Raw genomic sequence first — 19,222 nt, 5'->3', positions numbered from 1 at the left:
TAGTCAATAAAAATAGTAACTAAAATAGTGAGCATTACAATAATATACTATAGCCCTAATTAAAATACAGGAGGTACACTCTTTTGGAAATTCAGAGAACAGTCCAATGACAGACTCTCTTCAGCCTTCCTTGCGGTCTGTGTTGTCCTGCTTGCCACTGGACAAAGACCAATATAAATGGAATAAAAATAACATTATATAAGCTGAGACTTCATAAGAATCATGCAAACTTATATAGTCTCACCTTTCTATCATTATCGCTAGCTATTAATAGTCTGACTGTGGTGGTCAACTAGCTGCCAACATAATGTTATAACCAAATGTATAATACAACCAGAAACAAGTCAGTCTTACCTGTGAAAGGTTATTCCTCGAAATATGTTTTGGATTGTGCCACGGTTTGTATAAATCCTAGGCCTATTTTCTTCAGTCCTCTAATCCCTGCTGTGTGTGTTTTTCTGAATTATGTCTGAATTATTGGTTTTATTCAACACACCAAACTCCTGATTTGTGTTATGTCCAAATAAGAATGTGTGTTTTAGTGCGCGTATCTATTTTACACTCTTGATTTTTTAAAGTCTTAAACCACCGGGTGTATTGGTGGCGCCAGTGCTTGGGCACGTCATGGCGGCTTGCAGCTATATGTAATTAATTATGATGTAATTAGTAATTAGTATTGATGGTATATTATTAAATTAACTTCAATTCAATTAATTGCTAATTAAAAAAATACAGCTTTACAAAGTATATTGTGAAATAAAGTGGGGCATTCAAAAGTTGATAAGCTTGATAAGTCATCTATGGGGGTGTGAGGAGGGTCTTGGGTGTTTCTTCCTGATGTCAGTATAAAACAGCCAGTCCTCTTGTCAGAAGTCTACAGAAGTTTTCTGCAAACTAAAGTCATCCTTCCACGATGAGTCTCACTGCCAAAGACAAAGCTGCCGTCACAGCCCTTTGGGCTAAGGTCTCAGGAAAAGCTGACGAGATCGGACATGATGCTCTTTCTAGGTAAGGTTTATTATGGTGTTTTGTAATATGCTGATAGTCATATAATGTTTTCTCTTGGCGTGTATCTGGAATTCAATTCAACGTGTCTGCCTATAGGATGCTGGCGGTCTACCCACAGACCAAAACCTATTTCTCTCACTGGAAAGACCTGAGCCCCGGCTCTGCTCCAGTGAAGAAGCACGGGAAGACTGTGATGGGTGGCGTTGGTGAGGCTGTCAGCAAAATCGATGATCTTACTTCTGGACTTCTGAACCTCAGCGAGCTTCATGCTTTCCGGCTGCGAGTTGATCCCGCCAATTTCAAGGTATATATAACCATGAAAGTTTGTATTAATTTTGTCATACTCTCGTAGTCGCGGTTACCTGAATTCGCTGTCTGTGTTTTCCCATAGATTCTGTCCCACAACATACTCGTGGTTCTGGCCATTCTGTTCCCCACCGAATTCACTCCTGAGGCCCATGTTGCTATGGACAAGTTCCTCTCTGCTTTGTCTCTGGCTCTGGCCGAGAAGTACAGATGAGCACGCGTGGTTGTTCAATACCAGACGGATGCCTGTATAAACATTCTGTCTTATGATGCAATAAAGTATGAAAAACTTTAACTAAACGCCTTTGCTCCATATTTTTAAGTCATTAACCTGTATCTGCTTGTCAGTAAATTATGTTTTAAAACATCGCTTTTGTTGTCATAACTAGAAGACAACTAGGCCTACGAATGAAGAGAGACGAACTATAATATCAGAATACAAATATTGTTTATAACTGTTTAATACATTCTATAAGACTGTCATCATGAACATGAAAGTGATGTTGTTTTATCTCTCATACTCATTATGAACAGTTTTGGCTACAAATCTGGCATTTAAAATACAATCAAACAACTAACCACAAAAATAAACGAGCAAATACATTTAAACAACTTTAAACTTTAAAACCTTAACATAAGACCAGACATTGCTTCATAATTTCTCAGCCTTAAGCATAGTTTGTGTATTTTAACATAGCCTAACATTGATCATTATAACATGAATCTATCCTCTTATTAAAAAATATTTTGCCTGTCGGTCTGAGCTCTTGTCGTTAAACTTGTATTATTAACAATACAATGAAATCAATATCATTGTAAAATATAGTCACATATATGGACGTCTCATGCAGTTTATTTTAATTATAACTTATAACCATAAATGAAATGATGGTCACGACCGAACGATTAGTATTTAATAGTATTCAAAATTTGAATATCAAAATAAAATCAGCTGTTGGTGAAATTATGCACATATAACAATAGCTTACTCAAATCTTTTCTTTTAATATACTTCAAGAACAAATAAACTAGTCAACTTTAAGTCCAAATGATAATTTTAATTTCCAGTATTATTTTTTTGAGATAGGCTACTTCCTAGACAGCAACATGTCGTCCCAGATCCGGCCCACATCTGGTACACGTGGATTCCACACGGTCCAGATGTGGGCCGGATCTGGACCGACACTATGTTGCTGTCTGGGTGACTTTTAATGGAGTAAATTAGATTGATTAAATTTAATTGATAAACAAGTTCTCGGAACTTTTTACACCATTTACAAGACAGATGGGCTATAAAATTAGTTTTAAATAAACTAATTTAAAAAGAGGATGAAGGCAAACTAAATTCGTGATTATGATTTCAAACCCATGAAACAAATCTGCTCTGTTTTGCGTCAATTGTGAACCATTTTTATATTTAACAAATGGGGTATTTTTCAACGTGCAATATGTAAATCTAATATTAATAATAGGGTTAAACCCCATCGAAACTTTTCATTTGGTGCATTCCATTATTTAATTTCCATCAAAATACATTAAAATTTCTTCTATTATTATTATTATTATTATTATTATTATGGCCTTTAGGTTATGAACCAGCACTTTTACCATCAAAGACCTCATTATTAAAATAACGGACCTTTCCTGAAATCAAATTATTATTATAATTCGAATTATTCTATTTGAACAAAATAACATCATCAGTGAACTCTGCAACAACGAGCAAATTGTATTTGGTTATGTTTGTGGCGTAGACGATTAAAACATCTAATATTATAATGATTTTTCAATGAACATTGAAAGGCTGATATTTGTATTTGTGTTAATAATAGTATTAGTAGACTGCCAGTAGACTGTGTTATGGTTAGGGACGGGTTAGTAGAACAAGTAGCTAATTGTAGTTGCCAAGTTACTTATAGTCAGTAGAAAATCTGTTGGTGGAGCATCAAAATAAAGTGTTAGATATTAGGCAGACATACTAATTGTCTAATGACAGTTAGTTGACATGTAGTTGCAAAGTTATAGTTAAAAGAATGTCTAAAGTGGACTATCAAAATAAAGTGTTACCGGTTATTTCAACAGTATTATTAGAGAGGTGTTCGTATTAGGTTATGCACGAACTTGCAGCCTATTTAATATAAGATGATCTGTTAGAGACAGTTTTTGTTTTATTTTCAAATCAAAGGTTGTCTGCAGCAGAAGCAATCCCAAAGACACAAAGAGTGAATTCATGGGAATATGAAAGAACACACAATGCACTGAATATTGAATATTGAAATATTTATTTGCTTAAACTCAGAAGAACATATTATAAACATCAGATGATCCTCTGTGCACAAGCAGGTTTAGTGATACTGTCTTCCAAGGGCGGAGACCACGACGGCGATGAATTTCTGAAAAGCGGCCTGGACTGCAGGTGTGAATCCAGCACCCAGTTGTGCAGCAACAACGATGGTTAAGCAGTCAGCCAAAAGCTGTGGGGGGACAGAGAGCAGTGATATATACACAGACGAGATGCGTGAATATTGAAGTCAGAACAAGACTTAGCCTATTAATGAACGTTATTTGAGCGTCAACTTACCCTGAAGTTGTCAGGATCTACGTGGAGCTTCTCGGAGTGCAGCACACTTAGTTCAGCATAGGTGCCTTTAATGTCGTCCATGTTCTTCACAGCCCTGTCCAGGCCACCGAGCACAGTTTTACCGTGAGCAGCAACCATGGGGTTTCCCATGATGGCAGCGGCGTTGTAGAGGTTTCCAAAATTGCCGAAGTACCGCTGGGTCCAGGGGTACACGATAAGACATCTACGAAACACAATGAGAACAAATCATTTTATCAGTGCACAGTTTCAAAAACTAGTCGCCTGCCTTAAAGTTAAAGTATTGCTAAGACTCAATACCTTGCCAGGGATTGGGGACCAACGACGTCGTAGTTAATCTTGGAGAAGATGTCCTGGATGGTGGCCCTCTCAAAGTCTGTCCACTCAACCATGTTTCCGACTTTAGATGTTCAGACTAAACGCCTTTAACAGAAGCTGAAGAATCCTGTGAAGAGAGAGTTCCAGAGATGTACTTTTAAATGTGTTTCTTGACCACACCCCTTGGCAGGCTATTGGGTGATAAGTTTGTGGGTTGGTTCAACCACGTCCATCCATCCAAGAGATGCATATCATAGCCTACTTTCTTTTCTAATATCTACAAAGACTAAACAATATTTTGCCGGGGAAAAAAATAGAAACAACAATAGGCCATATGGGACTACTGCACCATGTTTGTAGCCTAACATTTTAATATGTCAATGTTTTTTAAAGAAATATTATTGTTATCGGATGTCATAGATTGTATATGATAGAAATAAATAATACATGCATATAAATTAATATTTTTGTAATTTTATAAATGCAACTCCCATGAGAGTTGCAAACTACAGAATAATTACAAAATCGAACAGCATATAGCCTAGAGACGTATTTGACATTACAGTTTCCTAAATAAAAAAATAATTTGAATAACTGTTTATCAAAAAATCAATACTGAAATTAAAAGAGACTATCTCCTTCATTTACATTGAATATTATTTGCAAAGTTCGTAAAAAAGTTATTCAGTATAGGCTATATTAAATATGAACATAGGGAACTTTTGCTATATCATATTCTCATATCCTCGCACAGGCTCGCAAGTAACGTCATATTGTACAAGCCTATAGACATGTCTTGCATCACAGAACGAAGTCTTTTAGTGACCTCTGCTGTTCACATCTATTCATTTTGCTAATAATAAATACAAATTAAACAGAACTTGTTCATAACTTTAACCAGCAGGGGACGCCAATCTCTCTCTCTCTCTCTCTCTCTCTCTCTCTCTCTCTCTCTCTCTCTCTCTCTCTCTCTCTCTCTCTCTCTCTCTCTCTCTCTCTCTCTCTCTCTCTCTCTCTCTCTCTCTCTCTCTCTCTCTCTCTCTCCCCCTCTCTCTCTATCAATTCCATTTTTTTCCAATATACCCCATAATTTGAATTACTATATATTCATAACCTTTGTACATGTTACTTTTTATATTATTACAAGTAGGCATGTGCTATATAATACTATTCATATTTGAAATCTTTGCTATTCAGTCCACTATGTGCAGTACATCCACTGATTCCTTTCGAGAACATAATTGCCTAATGCCCAAAGGCTTTACATGCGGTCTCAAATGAATAGGCCTATGTTACTTATTTGTTTACCAAGCCACAGTCCGGCCACAATTGGCTTTTGAAATCTTGATAGAATAAAGTAATATACACTCACCTAAAGGATTATTAGGAACACCATGCTAATACTGTGTTTGACCCCGTTTCGCCTTCAGAACTGCCTTAATTCTACGTGGCATTGATTCAACATGGTGCTGAAAGCATTCTTTAGAAATGTTGGCCCATTTTGATAGGATAGCATCTTGCAGTTGATGGAGATTTGTGGGATGCACATCCAGGGCACGAAGCTCCCGTTCCACCACATCCCAATGATGCTCTATTGGGTTGAGATATGGTGACTGTGTAGGCCATTTTAGTACAGGGAACTCATTGTCATGTTCAAGAAACCAATTTGAAATGATTCGAGCTTTGTGACATGGTGCATTATCCTGCTGGAAGTAGCCATCAGAGGATGGGTACATGGTGGCCATAAAGGGATGGACATGGTTAGAAACAATGCTCAGGTAGGCCGTGGCATTTAAACCATGCCCAATTGGCACTAAGGGGCCTAAAGTGTGCCAAGAAAACATCCCCCACACCATTACACCACCACCACCAGCCTGCACAGTGGTAACAAGGCATGATGGATCCATGTTCTCATTCTGTTTATGCCAAATTCTGACTCTACCATCTGAATGTCTCAACAGAAATCGAGACTCATCAGACCAGGCAACATTTTTCCAGTCTTCAACTGACCAATTTTGGTGAGCTCTTGCAAATTGTAGCCTCTTTTTCCTATTTGTAGTGGAGATGAGTGGTACCCGTTGGGGTCTTCTGCTGTTGTAGCCCATCCGCCTCAAGGTTGTGCGTGTTCACAAATGCTTTGCTGCACACCTCGGTTGTAACGAGTGGTTATTTCAGTCAAAGTTGCTCTTCTATCAGCTTGAATCAACAATTCTCCTCTGACCTCTAGCATCAACAAGGCATTTTCGCCCACAGGACTGCCGCATACTGGATGTTTTTCCCTTTTCACACCATTCTTTGTAAACCCTAGAAATGGTTGTGCGTGAAAATCCCAGTAACTGAGCAGATTGTGAAATACTCAGACCGGTGGGCCGGCCCGGTACACACATATAAAAAAAAATGAATATGACGGAAATCATAATATTACATTTCTTTTCTACGCAAATGGATGAGGTAATTGATCGCGCGGGCGCGGCCGACAAGGAGTGTGTTTCGTGTGCATGCATGTGAGTGTATTGCCCTCCCTCCCTGTTAAGTTTGGTCTACTCCATTGCGTATCTTGAAACACGCCCTCTTTCACGTCCTGGAAACACACCAAGCCAACGCCGATGAACTAGCGCAGATGAAAGCCGACTGTGTTGTCGCCTCGCATCGCCGCGTCGCCTGTGTCGCGGGAAAAAAGCTGCACTTGAACACACCGAGAGAACTACAGCCGACTGTTAGCTAGAATGCGCATTCTGCGCCTGCATGTAAATGAGATAACTGTCTATTTCTGCAGATAAATTCGTCTATTTTCGTCATTCAAAAAGAGAAACCGACGCTGGCGGCTGCAGATACACACCGTAAACAAAGCAGTGCGTGCATACTAGCCTGGATGCCAGCCCGAACCCCGCCCACAACATTTTTTGATCGGGAAGTTCGGTCTGGACTCGCTCCATTGAGGAGTAATTATGATCGGTTCAGAAATCGTCGGGCCAATCAAATTGCCAGGGCGGGCTTTATACGATGATGGACAGATGATCTGCAGGGACGTAATCCTCACGTTATCAAAGAGCACTTGGGTTGAACTGGTTTCCCTCAGAGATCACTGCCGCTGGAGAACTGAGATGTAGAGATTCCGCTATCGCGTCCGTTGTAAAAGAAATCGACAGCGCATTCATTTTAAAAGACGAACATAGAACTGCAATCAAGGCATTTGTCGATCGTCAAGATGTGTTTGCCGTCCTTCCTATGGGATTCGGCAAAAGTTTAATTTATCAGCTGGTTCCGATGGTAACTAAGAAGATGGGACGCAATGAAAACCCTGTGGTCGTTGTGGTTTCTCCTTTGGTCGCACTCATAGAGGGCCAAGTAAAAGAAGCAACACTCGTTATTTAACTTCGTCCAGCGTGCGTGCATTTGAGTTCTGTAGTTGACAACTGTGCTATGCAAAGTAGTTGACTTACTGCGTTGCTCTCATTGGTTGTAGGTCTATCCAATTGAGTGCAGAGTTTTTTTTTTTCCTGGTTCGGTTAAGACACGCCTCATAATCAAAGCCCTATGAAGCAGTATCAAGGCTTGTTCGACTTCATGCAGCTCTGCGCAGACCGATCGGCGGCTGACTTGAAGCAGTGCATGCCGGTTAGAAATGTTGTCCGACTTGATCAAGGGGGTAATCCATCGACCGGAAGTTGAAGCCGGCCGGGTGCCGCCATCTTGTAGCAGAACTTCACTTGCGTTAGCATTTCCATTGACTACCATTCATTTTGGCGTCACTTTGACAGCGAATAACTTTACATCTGAGGCGTTCAAAGACTCCATTTGTCCATTATTTATTTCTAAAGAAACACGACAATGTATAAATGGCTCCATTACCTTCTATGTTACATTATGGCCCCGTAGAAACAGTTTTAGTAAAAATAGGCTAACGATTGCGTCATAACCACTCGACTCTCTGTCGCGCTGTACAGAAATTACCGTACAGACAGGAGGAGAAGCTCGCAGCCAATCGGGGGGACGTCCCGTCAAGAGAGAAGCCCATAGATAATGAGTCCATAAAAGCAACGGAATACTTACTCCTGCTCACTCACGATAAAGGACTCTTTGCTCAAGTTCCCCGTCTCTGCAAGATTAACGTTGGCAATTTTCACGCACAGCTACTAGAAGATTCACGTCTGTCAGACAGGTTGCTCACGTCATCAAGCTTAGTTTGAGTCGGTCTGAGTCTGCGCGTCAGGAACGGAAGTTCTCAAAAATCGCTAAAAGTGGGCTTCAACTGTCTCAACTGAGTTCCAATGAGATCGCTCTGTCCATTTCTTTTACTGTCTATGGACTTGATACAGCGCCGACGCCACGTGACTGTGACGTATGCCATCAAAATACCGCGAGAGCGATTCGAGAGCAGCCGGAGAACTCAGCCAGCGCATATTCTGAAGAGCGGCTGCTCGGGGCTGCACAAGCTCTGATGACGACAAAGCTGTTCCACGATTGGCCGGATTCACCGCATGACAACGATCACGTGCGTTTCGTGTTTATTCTCACACCTTTAGTTCCACTAAAGCTCACAAATCAGTTTTTTATAACAGTAAACACTCTTTTCATGTAGTCGTGATGTTAGCTATATTGTGTTATGTTTATCAAAATAAAAGTGATTAAAAACGTCGACTGCACTTCATTGATAGTGGCTATTTTGAACTTTATTCTTGTTCAAACAGATGCAGTATGAAGCAGTACATAAAGTAATGAATGAAAATGTGTCTGAAACATCTGTGCATTTGGCAAATATTGAATTTATTTCACTTCAGCTGTGGTAAAGTATACAAACACCACGTGAGCTGTCACTAGGGGAACCAGAAAGTGTCCGACTTCAGGTCTCCATTTGCAGCTCCTCCACCGCCTGCACGCGGCTACTCTCGCCGATCGGTTACATCCAGCCACAGCCGATGTCGAACACACCTTCAGACTCACATTCTGACTAGAATATGAGTATGACGAAGTCAGGCTACGTGCATACAGTTCTAAATATCAATCCTGCTAAACACTTTCTTTATTCTACTCCTCTCATGTTAATATTTAAATATTCGCCAAGGAACACTCAGGTAATATGACGTAACATTAGAACAGCCTTCTATCTGTGCTGTTTTGACTTATTTGCTCGCTGTTTTGCTATTATTCTCGTGCAGTGCACTGACTCGTTCACTAAGCTGAACAGCCAATAAGAGTTCCCTCTTTCACCGACATGTCGAATCGGCCGAAAAAAAAAGCCCAATTTCAGCCGACGGTTAAAAAAGCATTAGAGGTAGATGCTGTGAAATGCTTCAAATTAACAGATTATACATTTGGCGCGAAGAGTAGCAGTTCAACAGGCTCTGATGGCTCTTGCTCCCCCTGACTAGCTGATATGCTGTCTTGATTTTTATATTAATAATGTTGTGTCTTAATGTTCTTCTGTTTGTTTCCCTTTGATTTTACAAATATGACCTAATATATGTTGTGTTACTTAAAATAAATGTTTAAATAGCATTTATTTTTGTATTGTTATTTTTATGCTATAAGTGGTGTTAAAAAATATTCTGCACATTAATGGGCCAATGTGTTATGATTTGGGATGTAGTGGGCTGCTGTGGGCCAGAAAGTCCAGGGCCACTTTTTGGTCCCAGTCCGCCCCTGCGTCTGGCACCAACAACCATGCCACGCTCAAAATTGCTTAAATCACCTTTCTTTCCCATTCTGACATTCAGTTTGGAGTTCAGGAGATTTTCTTGACCAGGACCACACCCCTAAATGCATTGAAGCAACTGCCATGTGATTGGTTGATTAGATAATTGCATTAATGAGAAATTGAACAGGTGTTCCTAATAATCCTTTAGGTGAGTGTACAATATATTGACAAAAATTTTGGGATGTCTCCCTCACATGAACTTTAATCACATCCCATTCTTAATCCGCAGGGTTTAGTATGGAGTTGACCCACCCTTTGCAGCTATAACAGTTTCAGCTCTTCTGGGAAGGGTCCTAAGGTTTAGGAGTATGTTTATGGGAATTTTTGACCATTCTTCTAGAAGCGCATTTGTGAGGTCAGGCACTGATGTTGGACGAGAAGTCCTGTCTCCCAGTCTCCGCTCGAATTCATCCCAAAGGTGTTCTATCGGGTTGAGATCAGGACTCTGTGCAGACCAGTCAAGCTCCTCCACACCAAACTCGCTCATCCATGTCTTTACAGACCTTGCTTTGTGCACTGGTGTGCAGTCATGTTGGAACAGGAAGGGGCCATCCCCAAACTGTTACCACAAAGTTGGGAGCATGAAATTGTCCAAAATGTCTTGGTATGCTGAAGCATAAAGAATTTTTTCACTGGAACTAAGGAGCCAAGCCCAACCCCTGAAAAACAACCCCAAACCATAATCCCCCCCCCCCATCAAACTTTACACTTGGCACAATGCAGTCAGGCAAGTACCGTTCTCCTGGCAACCGTCAAACCCAGACTCGTCCATCGGATTGCCAGACAGAGAAGCGTGATTCGTCACTCCAGAGAACATGTCTCCACTGCCCTAGAGTCCAGTGGCGGCGTGCTTTACACCACTGCATCTGACGCTTTGCTTTACACTTGGTGATGTAAGGCTTGGATGCAGCAACTCGCCATGGAAACCCATTCCATGAAGCTCTCTACGCACTGTTCCTGAGCTAATCTGAAGGCCACACGAAGTTTGGAGGTTTGTAGCTATTGACTCAGCAGAAAGTTGGCAACTTCTGCGCACTGTGCGCCTCAGCCTGCGCTGACTCCACTCTGTGATTTTACGTGGCATACCACTTCGTGGCTGAGTTGCTGTTGTTCCCAATTGCTTCCACTTTGTTATAATACCACTAACAGTTGACCTTGGAATATTTAGAAGTGAGGACATTTTACGAATGGACTTATTGCACAGGTGGCAACCTATAAGGGTACCACGCTTGAATTCCCAGAGATCCTGAGAGCGATCCATTCTTTCACAAATGTTTGAAGAAGCAGTCTGCATGCCTAGGTACTTGATTGTATACAACTATGGCCATGGAAGTGATTGGAACACCTGAATTCAATGATTTGGAGGGTTGTCCCAATACTTTTGGCAATATAGTATATAACAATGTGATTTAAGCACTGAACTGGCCAGAAAGGGTTGGTAAATCCTACAATCCCCTGCGCAGGAATAATTTGGAGACACTCGCAGCTCCGCTTACATCGAGACAGGTTCTCTTATCACCCCCAATGAAGACGAAAACGTTACAATTAGGGTTAGCAAGTCAATGCAGACTTGTTTGAAAGGGCAGACTTGTTTGCAATTTGTTACAGCTCGCACACCTGTTTATTTTTTCCTTTGATTTGTCTACTATTTATGCTATCAATGTCTGCTCATAGTAACGTTACTTCCTGTATAGCCCGGACAAAATGGTGGATTCGGCGAATGCAGATTAGTCAGATCGCCTGTCAATCAAACTCGGTGAAGGGTGAACTATGAAAGAGCTCTCTAATTCAGCTCTTAATACTAACAATTATTATTATTAAAGAGCTCTCTAATTCAGTTTTATTGCTAGTAAGATTTGAATTGTAGAGCTCTCGAATTCGATTAGTAAAAAAAAGAAAAAAAAGTAGCCTAACGCTGGGAACATTATAAGATAAATGGCTTGCCATATGTGAGCGAAGAACGACATGATCTGGGCATATTTCTGACAATTTGATAATTTAATTAATAGTCTGTATTTTACTGATAACTTAAACTATGTTAAAATAAATTTCACTGGAATAATTTGAGGAATGTTTCATTTGCATAGAAGTGTTGTCTTTCGTAATGCACCCTCGCGTGAAGTGGAAAATCGATTCCTGAGCGCGCTAAGAGTGAGCGTTATCGGGAAACCGGGCCCTGATACATATTTTATCTGCAGGTTCAAAAAAAGTGTTTGTAATATACGTTCGTAGAGAGAAATGAGTGTTCACCGTCTGAATTCTGAGATAAATCTTGATAAAGCAGAAAATAAAATATCTCACGATCCCCAATGTGGGCATATTTCATTTGAAAACACGTATTTGGCCGTTTCGTAGAGAAAAGTCTTAATTGTTGTCGCCTTTGTTGTGTTAGAATTTGATTAGAGAAAAACTCAAAGTTGTGGAAATCATGTAGTGTTGAAACATTAGTAACTTTGTGGGCTATGTGTCTCAAACAAATGCATAATATTCCCATATTTGTCTGCTACAAATTAGTGTGTCTGCAACAAATTAAAGTATTTCAGAAAAAAATCCCAAAGTACAACCCCAAATCCACAGTTGGGACATTTTGTAAAACGCAATAAAATCAAGAATCTGTTATTTGTTAATTCTCTTAAACCTTTATTTAACTGCAAATTAATTGGTGATTGATTTCCAATGTTTTCACTGACCAACTTAATTGCATTTTGTAAATATACGCTTTTTTTTATTTTGATGGCTGCAACACACTCCAAAAAAGTTGGGACAGAGATTTACCACTGTGTCACATCACCTATAGTCTTTTAATTACACTTTTCGTTTGGGAATCGTTTGGGAATAGAGGAGGCTAATTGTTACAGTTTTACAAGTGGAATTGTTGCCCAATCTGGGGTGCGTTCCCTTCAACGACGTAACTCGATGCTTCAATACCATAGTACGATGCATCCTTGAAGAAATCAAGTCACGACTGTTTCCCGAAACCATATTGTCGCACAGTGGTCGTTTAACCACGTTGGTTTATGACATCACGCACATGTCATGGTGGAGTAGCCTAATAACCTATTTTAATGAAACTGTTTGAGATCGAATTAATGCTAGATATTTTGATATAAATTACAGTCATTGCATCTGAGGAACATTTCTAATTATTTCCAGATTCAATAATAGGCTCGTTCTTAGTCGAGCATGTTCGCACATGCGCAGTCTTCAAAAACGGTGCTTTAAATATCTTGACAAACTCAAATATGTACAACACATTTGTATGTATTCTAAATAAAAGACACAGGTTGTACTAAATGTCAGCTTGCTTATTTTGCTCAAGATACAGATTTATTAAGTCCACATATCATTAAATCTAGAAACTCTCTCTGCTTAACCACAGCTCGAGAGCTGTCTTTCCAACCACACAACTTTGCGATGCTATTTGCGAATGTTCGATGGTTTCGGGAAACACCGGCTCGTTGAACTATGCTGATAACGGCGGAACTTGCGACCATAGTTGGCTAACAATGCTTTCGGAAACGCACCCCTGATAACGACGGAACATAGTTGGCTAACGATGCTTTCGGGAAACGCACCCCAGTATCGGAAGGTCAGGACAGCTGTTGGTTTGAAGAAAAATGGAGCTTCGAGAGAATCGTCACCTTATCTGATGCATAAAAAGGGAAATGATCATCGAGGAGGCATTATTTAAATTATTTAACACTACACTTCCATATAACATTATTTATATTTTCTTAAAACAAAAAACACCTAAAATATATTTTTCAATTGCAATTAGCCTATATAATTATGATCACATACTTTAATACAACCAGATGTCACTAATGCACAATGTGTTAAAAGCCTCGAGTAATGAACCTTTTTTCGGCACAATTTGATGAAAGCCTCAAATGCTTCAGAAAGCCTCGATTTCCCATCAGTTATCGTTGTCTGATTCTCCTTTTCATGATGGACCATACATTTTTATTAGGAGACAGATCTGGAAAATGACTATTTCTCATTGTTCTGTCTATGGAAAACTCTCGGACACCTTAGTTATGTTCTACTGAAACCAATGAAAGTATCAGGAAACAGTCGATACTTTCAGCTAAAATTAGCAGCAGATGACATTTGAATATAGTGATAATGACATGAACATTCTTCAGAACAACTTTTGTGATGCACTGAAGTGAAAAGTCGTGCAGGTTTAGAATGACATATTTATGTTTTGATAAACTATTCGTAAAATAAAAGCTGACTTACACTAAAATACATTTCATTGGCTGTTTAAATAAAAAGAAAGTTGTATGATGTACTGTTAGTCACATTACAAAGAAAAATAATATTTTTTAATCACTGAGGAAAAGTGTCATGATGAAATTATATATAGTATAGCCTATGCATTTTTGAGTAAAAAGTATTTGATACATTATATCTGAACAAAACTCAATAGCCTAATATTATTATAGTGAAGTACTATTGTGATTCGCACATGTTCTTCATCTTTATTAGAATATCTCTGTAATTTCAACCTACAAGTTCTGGATTCTCTTGCTCAGTTGAGAATGTCAACCATGAACATTTTCTCATCTGAGTTGAATGAACTTATCCCGGCCGCGTTTTTGTAACCGAAGTTAACCCTGCTTTAACCCCCAGATAGAAAAAAACAACAACATTTTATCATCATCATCAATTGATTGATTGATTGATTGATTGATTGATGCCAAATTGAGCTTTTACCCTTCGGGGATACACGATCGACATGATCAAATACAGGTAAATGGATAAAAACAAGACTTGACTCATTCAGTTCTGTGCCGTTTATTGAGAAATGTTATTCAGACATCATGCATAAGTTGGTTAGGGGTGCCGCACAGTCTTGCCCATGGATGCCCACTGGAAGTTTAGCGGTACTTCTCAGCAAGAGCCAGGGCCAAGTTCTGAAAAAACTTGTCAACTGACACGTGAACATCTGGGGTGAATTCTCCAGGGAAGAGCATGGCGATGACCACTATGAGGTTGTGTGCGAGGATCTAGAAAAGGAACAAAGAGCTATTACTACATGTCAATGTTGAGTAGACTTGTAGTGCTATTGTTTTGGTGTAGCCTACCTTGAAGTTGGCCGGGTCGATACGCAGCTTGAAAGCATGAAGTTCGCTCAGGGCGGCCAGACCTCCCACAAGGTCGTCTATTTTTGTAACGGCTTCGCCGACGGCACCCATGATAACCTTGCCGTGCTTCCTCACTGGAGCAGAGCCGGGGCTCAGGTCAGCCCAGTGAGAGAAGTAGGTCTTGGTCTGAGGGTAGACGGTCAGCATTCTGAAGAAGAACATAATAACAATAATCATTTTGGGTAATCTAAACATTATGCTAATTAAATGTATAGAGATAAAAATACTAACGTTTCATGTAGTTTAGCAAAGTTATTTAACAAGTTTCTATAAAAATGCGTTAATAATCTTAATTTAAATAGAAAGACAATAGGTCAGTATTACGTACCTGGCCAGGGCTTCAGCGCCGATCTCATCGGCCTTAGGGCTGATCTTACCCCAGATGCCCTTCACCGTAGCCTTGTCCTTATCAGAGAGACTCATCTTTTTTTCTCAAGTTAGATCGTCTTCAGAAAAAACGGTGCTGGCGAAAATGGGATTTTGTTCCACTTTTTATATAAAACTAAAGACGGGCACACCCATGCAATCGATCCAAACCACACCTCTTCAACGCTTTTCTGCTGATCTCTAACCTGTGGTGTCCAATCAAAAACATGCCAATTTTGTGCTTCTTGTTTAATGAAGATAACGATTTTCTTTCTTTCATTCTTTATGCACTTAAAGTTCTATAGGCCTACGCATTTTTACAAAGATGTGTGTAAATTAAATGACAATTCAATGACAAATATGAAATTGATTTTTCATTATTTTTTCAATAGATCATAAATAAATATTAATTTTCATGTTTAAACTTATGAATCATAATTAACACGTTGTTAAAATGAACTGAACCCAAAATACCCAATTTGTGGATTTTTCTCCTAACGTTGAGAAATGGTTTCATTTCTAATCAAATTCATTCTAAATCATAAAGTTAATTTCAAAATCATCAACTAAATATGCTTGCAAAATAACTACATTAATCTTTTTATATATTGTAATCAAAATACCAATTTGGAAAGGTGCTGTTCCCTACACTCAAAAAAAAAATCAAGCCTTTTTTTAAGATTTACGAATTTCAATTGTAGGCTATAGTAAAACTCTCATCTAATTGAATTGAATAATGCTCACATATTATTCATATTATGGATTAAGAATTTGAAATGAGAAAACTAGATCTAGAGCTTAAAACATTTTGTATAAATATTAATGGAACAAGGGAATGGATTTAGTTTATGTAGCCTAGTTTTCGTATTCATACATTTTAAAAAAAACGTTATTTATTCGTTATTTACGAATACGAATCACATACGCTAAATGTGCTTCATTCCCTTGTTCCATTAAGATTTATACAAAATGTTTTATTAAGCTCGATTTTTACTCATTTAAAATTCTTAATCCATAATGTGAATAATATGTAAGTATTATTCGATTCAATTTTATGAAATTTTACTATACAATTGAAATTCGTAAATCTTAAAAATGCATATTTTTTGTGAGTGTAGGTATTTCAACTAAAACAACTACATTTTATTGAAATTTATGAACGTTTGTTTGTTTGTTTTGAAAACATAAACTATTTTTAACCCTATAAAAGTAGGGCATCTTTTGGGAAAGTAATGCATGATCATTATGGGCACGACCAAAATTCGTTATGCATTTGATTAAAAAAAGAAAGAAAAAAAAGCTTGTTCATGTTTACTTGCTACTTTTTGGACGGGGTCCGATCAGTGAGTTCCAGACACATTTGCGTCACCTGCTGAGAGAAATTATCCAATAAGACTTTGCATATTTTAATGGGCGGAGACATCCGACATCAATAAATTGTATTTCGGTTTCTGAATTTCTACTAGTGATTCCTGTTGGACTTAAGCAAGCACCTAAGGACATCCTAAAGCGTAAACATGGTTGAGTGGACAAACGCAGAGCGAAGTGCCATCCTTGGCCTGTGGGGAAAACTCAATATCGATGAAATCGGACCTCAGGCCTTGTCCAGGTAAAATAACCGCACCACATTCTTAATATTCTATCAGGACTCCCTCCGTTAGATGATGTCAGCTACGCAGTTTGTTTAATGCTTCTGTTCTTTTAAGGTGTCTGGTCGTGTATCCCTGGACTCAGAGGTATTTCTCGACTTTTGGCAACCTGTCAAGCCCCGCTGCAATCATGGGTAACGCCAAGGTGGCAGCTCACGGGAGGACTGTGATGGGAGGTTTGGAGAGAGCCATCAAGAACATGGACAACATCAAGGAAACCTATGCCGCGCTCAGTGTGATGCACTCTGAGAAACTGCATGTGGATCCAGACAACTTCAAGGTAGGTTTGCGCACGACATATACAAAACTGTTGTGCTCATATTATGTTGAATATGCCTATTCATCACCGAAAAAAACAGCCACTTAATAGATCTCTTGCTCTACAGCTTCTCGCTGATTGTATCACAGTGTGCGCTGCCATGAAGTTCGGCCCCGCTGGTTTCAGTGCTGACGTCCAGGAGGCTTGGCAGAAGTTTCTGAGCGTGGTCGTGTCCGCTCTGGGCAGACAGTACCACTAGAGTCTCATCACCAATGAACACCAGCTGTACTGCAGAACACAAAGATCTAACTCTTAAACAATAAGATCAATAAAATAATGCTAAAAGCACTTTAATGTTGTTTGCTCCCATTTATTCCACAAAACACACTGACCATATAGTCCATGACCAGAATTATAAACTCTTCAAAATAAAAAAAAATCTTTATGGCAAATTAAGAAAAGAATCTTGTTTTTCAACAACATTATATTGGGGTTTTAACCATTTCTTAGTGAGTTTTTCGACACGACCTAATGAGTCAGAAACTTCTTACAAATAAGCCTTTCAAAGACAGTTGGGATAGATTTGCAGACTGTGGGTGTTAACCACTTGAATTCATTGATAAAAGAAATTAAATTTATCGCAGCCTCCATAAGCTGACACTCTTATCTATTTTTATTAATATAATTATTTATTAGTCTGTTAGTTTCTCTGTTTGTAAATTTGTTTGCAATTTATTTTAGTAAGAGAAAGCAGCGAATTAGCTGCAATATTATGCTTGAATAATATGTTTAGGGAACGTGAGGAAGAACCTTCTTCTTAATATTATTATTATCATGAAATAGTAAAAACAACAATACAAGTTCCTGCAGGCCAAGTTCTATTATGAGCTATTTTGTCATAAGTTTACAAAAAATGGTAATTACAATATGCCAAATAACAAAGGTATAGCAGAACCTACAAGTAATTTTGCACCTCTTCTTCGACTTAACACGTTTAACTCTAAAACTCATCTAACTGAAATGTGGGCAACTCTGAATGTCTAAATTCTTTAAACTACTTTAACTACACTGTTAGCAATTGATGTAATTTTTACAATAAATTTTACAACAACATGTTGTATTCATGTTTTTATTGTAAATGCAAATGCATGATGGGAAATGTATGGACAGTCCTGTAATTTTATTGTAACTACACTGTAGAAGCATTATTTTACAGCCACCGCATAGCATTGTGGGATTGCTGCTGTTTGAATTTTGAAATTGCCCGGCGGCTGCCAACGGTACCAGAATCAAACATTTTAGGAAGAATCAGGTATGAAACATTACCATGAAATCTATTTTATAAGTCTATGGATATCCAGTCACAGCCTTAAAATCAGATAAAGATAAAAAGAAGACATTAAATCTCTGAAGATCTCAGCAGAGGAGGATTAAACAACTCCACAAACAGCATTACCAGCTTCACTTATTACTAACCAGACTGACTTTAATTCAGTCATAAGTCTATGAACGGAGGTTAGATGTCGATGTTTTAAAAGGTTTGCTCACCATTATGGTGATCAGTGTTTACTTTAGTTGGGCAGTTTGACTCTTAGCATTTTAAGTTAAATTTTGGTCTTTGTAACAGTGTTTACCAAAGCACATACTTTGTTACATAGGAAAACAAAACCAAAGGTGTTCAGGTGTTATAGTTTTCATTATCAAAAAAGGAGAATGAATCACTAATCTTATCCTGAACCCTGACCAAAAGTTGTAATTTGTTATTAATAAATAACTTTGACCTTACTTGACACAGGGTATTTTTGTATACATTTTTTTATTTAAAAAAAAAAAAAATCATTATAATTTTTTTTTTAAAACAAACAGACA

The 19,222-nt window shown here is 38.6% G+C and overlaps 4 protein-coding genes across 4 annotated transcripts; 2 read left to right on the top strand and 2 right to left on the bottom strand.

Annotated features, from left to right (window-relative positions):
• The first annotated feature begins 850 nt into the window (after positions 1 to 850).
• Positions 851 to 1,579, top strand: LOC130086992 (hemoglobin subunit alpha-1-like). The gene is made up of 3 exons (XM_056253198.1): positions 851 to 1,008; positions 1,105 to 1,312; positions 1,400 to 1,579. Exons 1-3 carry the CDS (start codon positions 914 to 916, stop codon positions 1,526 to 1,528), a joined length of 432 nt encoding a protein of 143 aa, XP_056109173.1. The 5' UTR covers positions 851 to 913; the 3' UTR covers positions 1,529 to 1,579.
• A 2,064-nt stretch (positions 1,580 to 3,643) lies between these two features.
• Positions 3,644 to 4,381, bottom strand: LOC130086915 (hemoglobin subunit beta-like). The gene is made up of 3 exons (XM_056253148.1): positions 4,214 to 4,381; positions 3,896 to 4,118; positions 3,644 to 3,788 (listed from the first exon to the last, which is right to left on the bottom strand). Exons 1-3 carry the CDS (start codon positions 4,303 to 4,305, stop codon positions 3,660 to 3,662), a joined length of 444 nt encoding a protein of 147 aa, XP_056109123.1. The 5' UTR covers positions 4,306 to 4,381; the 3' UTR covers positions 3,644 to 3,659.
• A 10,332-nt stretch (positions 4,382 to 14,713) lies between these two features.
• Positions 14,714 to 15,562, bottom strand: si:ch211-5k11.8 (Hemoglobin subunit alpha-like). The gene is made up of 3 exons (XM_056253180.1): positions 15,408 to 15,562; positions 15,020 to 15,227; positions 14,714 to 14,941 (listed from the first exon to the last, which is right to left on the bottom strand). The coding sequence occupies exons 1-3, from the start codon at positions 15,500 to 15,502 to the stop codon at positions 14,813 to 14,815; spliced, it is 432 nt and encodes a 143-aa protein (XP_056109155.1). The 5' UTR covers positions 15,503 to 15,562; the 3' UTR covers positions 14,714 to 14,812.
• A 1,347-nt stretch (positions 15,563 to 16,909) lies between these two features.
• Positions 16,910 to 17,655, top strand: LOC130086888 (hemoglobin subunit beta-2-like). Its single transcript, XM_056253112.1, has 3 exons — positions 16,910 to 17,054; positions 17,152 to 17,374; positions 17,481 to 17,655. Exons 1-3 carry the CDS (start codon positions 16,963 to 16,965, stop codon positions 17,610 to 17,612), a joined length of 447 nt encoding a protein of 148 aa, XP_056109087.1. The 5' UTR covers positions 16,910 to 16,962; the 3' UTR covers positions 17,613 to 17,655.
• Positions 17,656 to 19,222: the final 1,567 nt, after the last annotated feature.

This window comes from Rhinichthys klamathensis, unplaced genomic scaffold (assembly GCF_029890125.1).
Source record: "Rhinichthys klamathensis goyatoka isolate OS25496 unplaced genomic scaffold, OSU_Roscu_1.1 h1tg000004l_1, whole genome shotgun sequence".
Taxonomy (NCBI): Eukaryota; Metazoa; Chordata; class Actinopteri; order Cypriniformes; family Leuciscidae; genus Rhinichthys; species Rhinichthys klamathensis.
Note: the sequence above shows the minus strand (reverse complement) of the source record. Positions and strands in the feature narration are given on the sequence as shown.

Coding starts and splice junctions, on each gene's coding strand:
- LOC130086992 (XM_056253198.1), top strand. CDS start 914: ATGAGTCTCACTGCCAAAGACAAAGCTGCCGTCACAGCCCTTTGGGCT. Junction 1,009..1,104: donor GGACATGATGCTCTTTCTAG/GTAAGGTTTATT, acceptor GTCTGCCTATAG/GATGCTGGCGGTCTACCCAC. Junction 1,313..1,399: donor TTGATCCCGCCAATTTCAAG/GTATATATAACC, acceptor GTTTTCCCATAG/ATTCTGTCCCACAACATACT.
- LOC130086915 (XM_056253148.1), bottom strand. CDS start 4,305: ATGGTTGAGTGGACAGACTTTGAGAGGGCCACCATCCAGGACATCTTC. Junction 4,119..4,213: donor GGTCCCCAATCCCTGGCAAG/GTATTGAGTCTT, acceptor TGTGTTTCGTAG/ATGTCTTATCGTGTACCCCT. Junction 3,789..3,895: donor TAGATCCTGACAACTTCAGG/GTAAGTTGACGC, acceptor GTCCCCCCACAG/CTTTTGGCTGACTGCTTAAC.
- si:ch211-5k11.8 (XM_056253180.1), bottom strand. CDS start 15,502: ATGAGTCTCTCTGATAAGGACAAGGCTACGGTGAAGGGCATCTGGGGT. Junction 15,228..15,407: donor GGCGCTGAAGCCCTGGCCAG/GTACGTAATACT, acceptor GTTCTTCTTCAG/AATGCTGACCGTCTACCCTC. Junction 14,942..15,019: donor TCGACCCGGCCAACTTCAAG/GTAGGCTACACC, acceptor TTCCTTTTCTAG/ATCCTCGCACACAACCTCAT.
- LOC130086888 (XM_056253112.1), top strand. CDS start 16,963: ATGGTTGAGTGGACAAACGCAGAGCGAAGTGCCATCCTTGGCCTGTGG. Junction 17,055..17,151: donor GGACCTCAGGCCTTGTCCAG/GTAAAATAACCG, acceptor TGTTCTTTTAAG/GTGTCTGGTCGTGTATCCCT. Junction 17,375..17,480: donor TGGATCCAGACAACTTCAAG/GTAGGTTTGCGC, acceptor CTTGCTCTACAG/CTTCTCGCTGATTGTATCAC.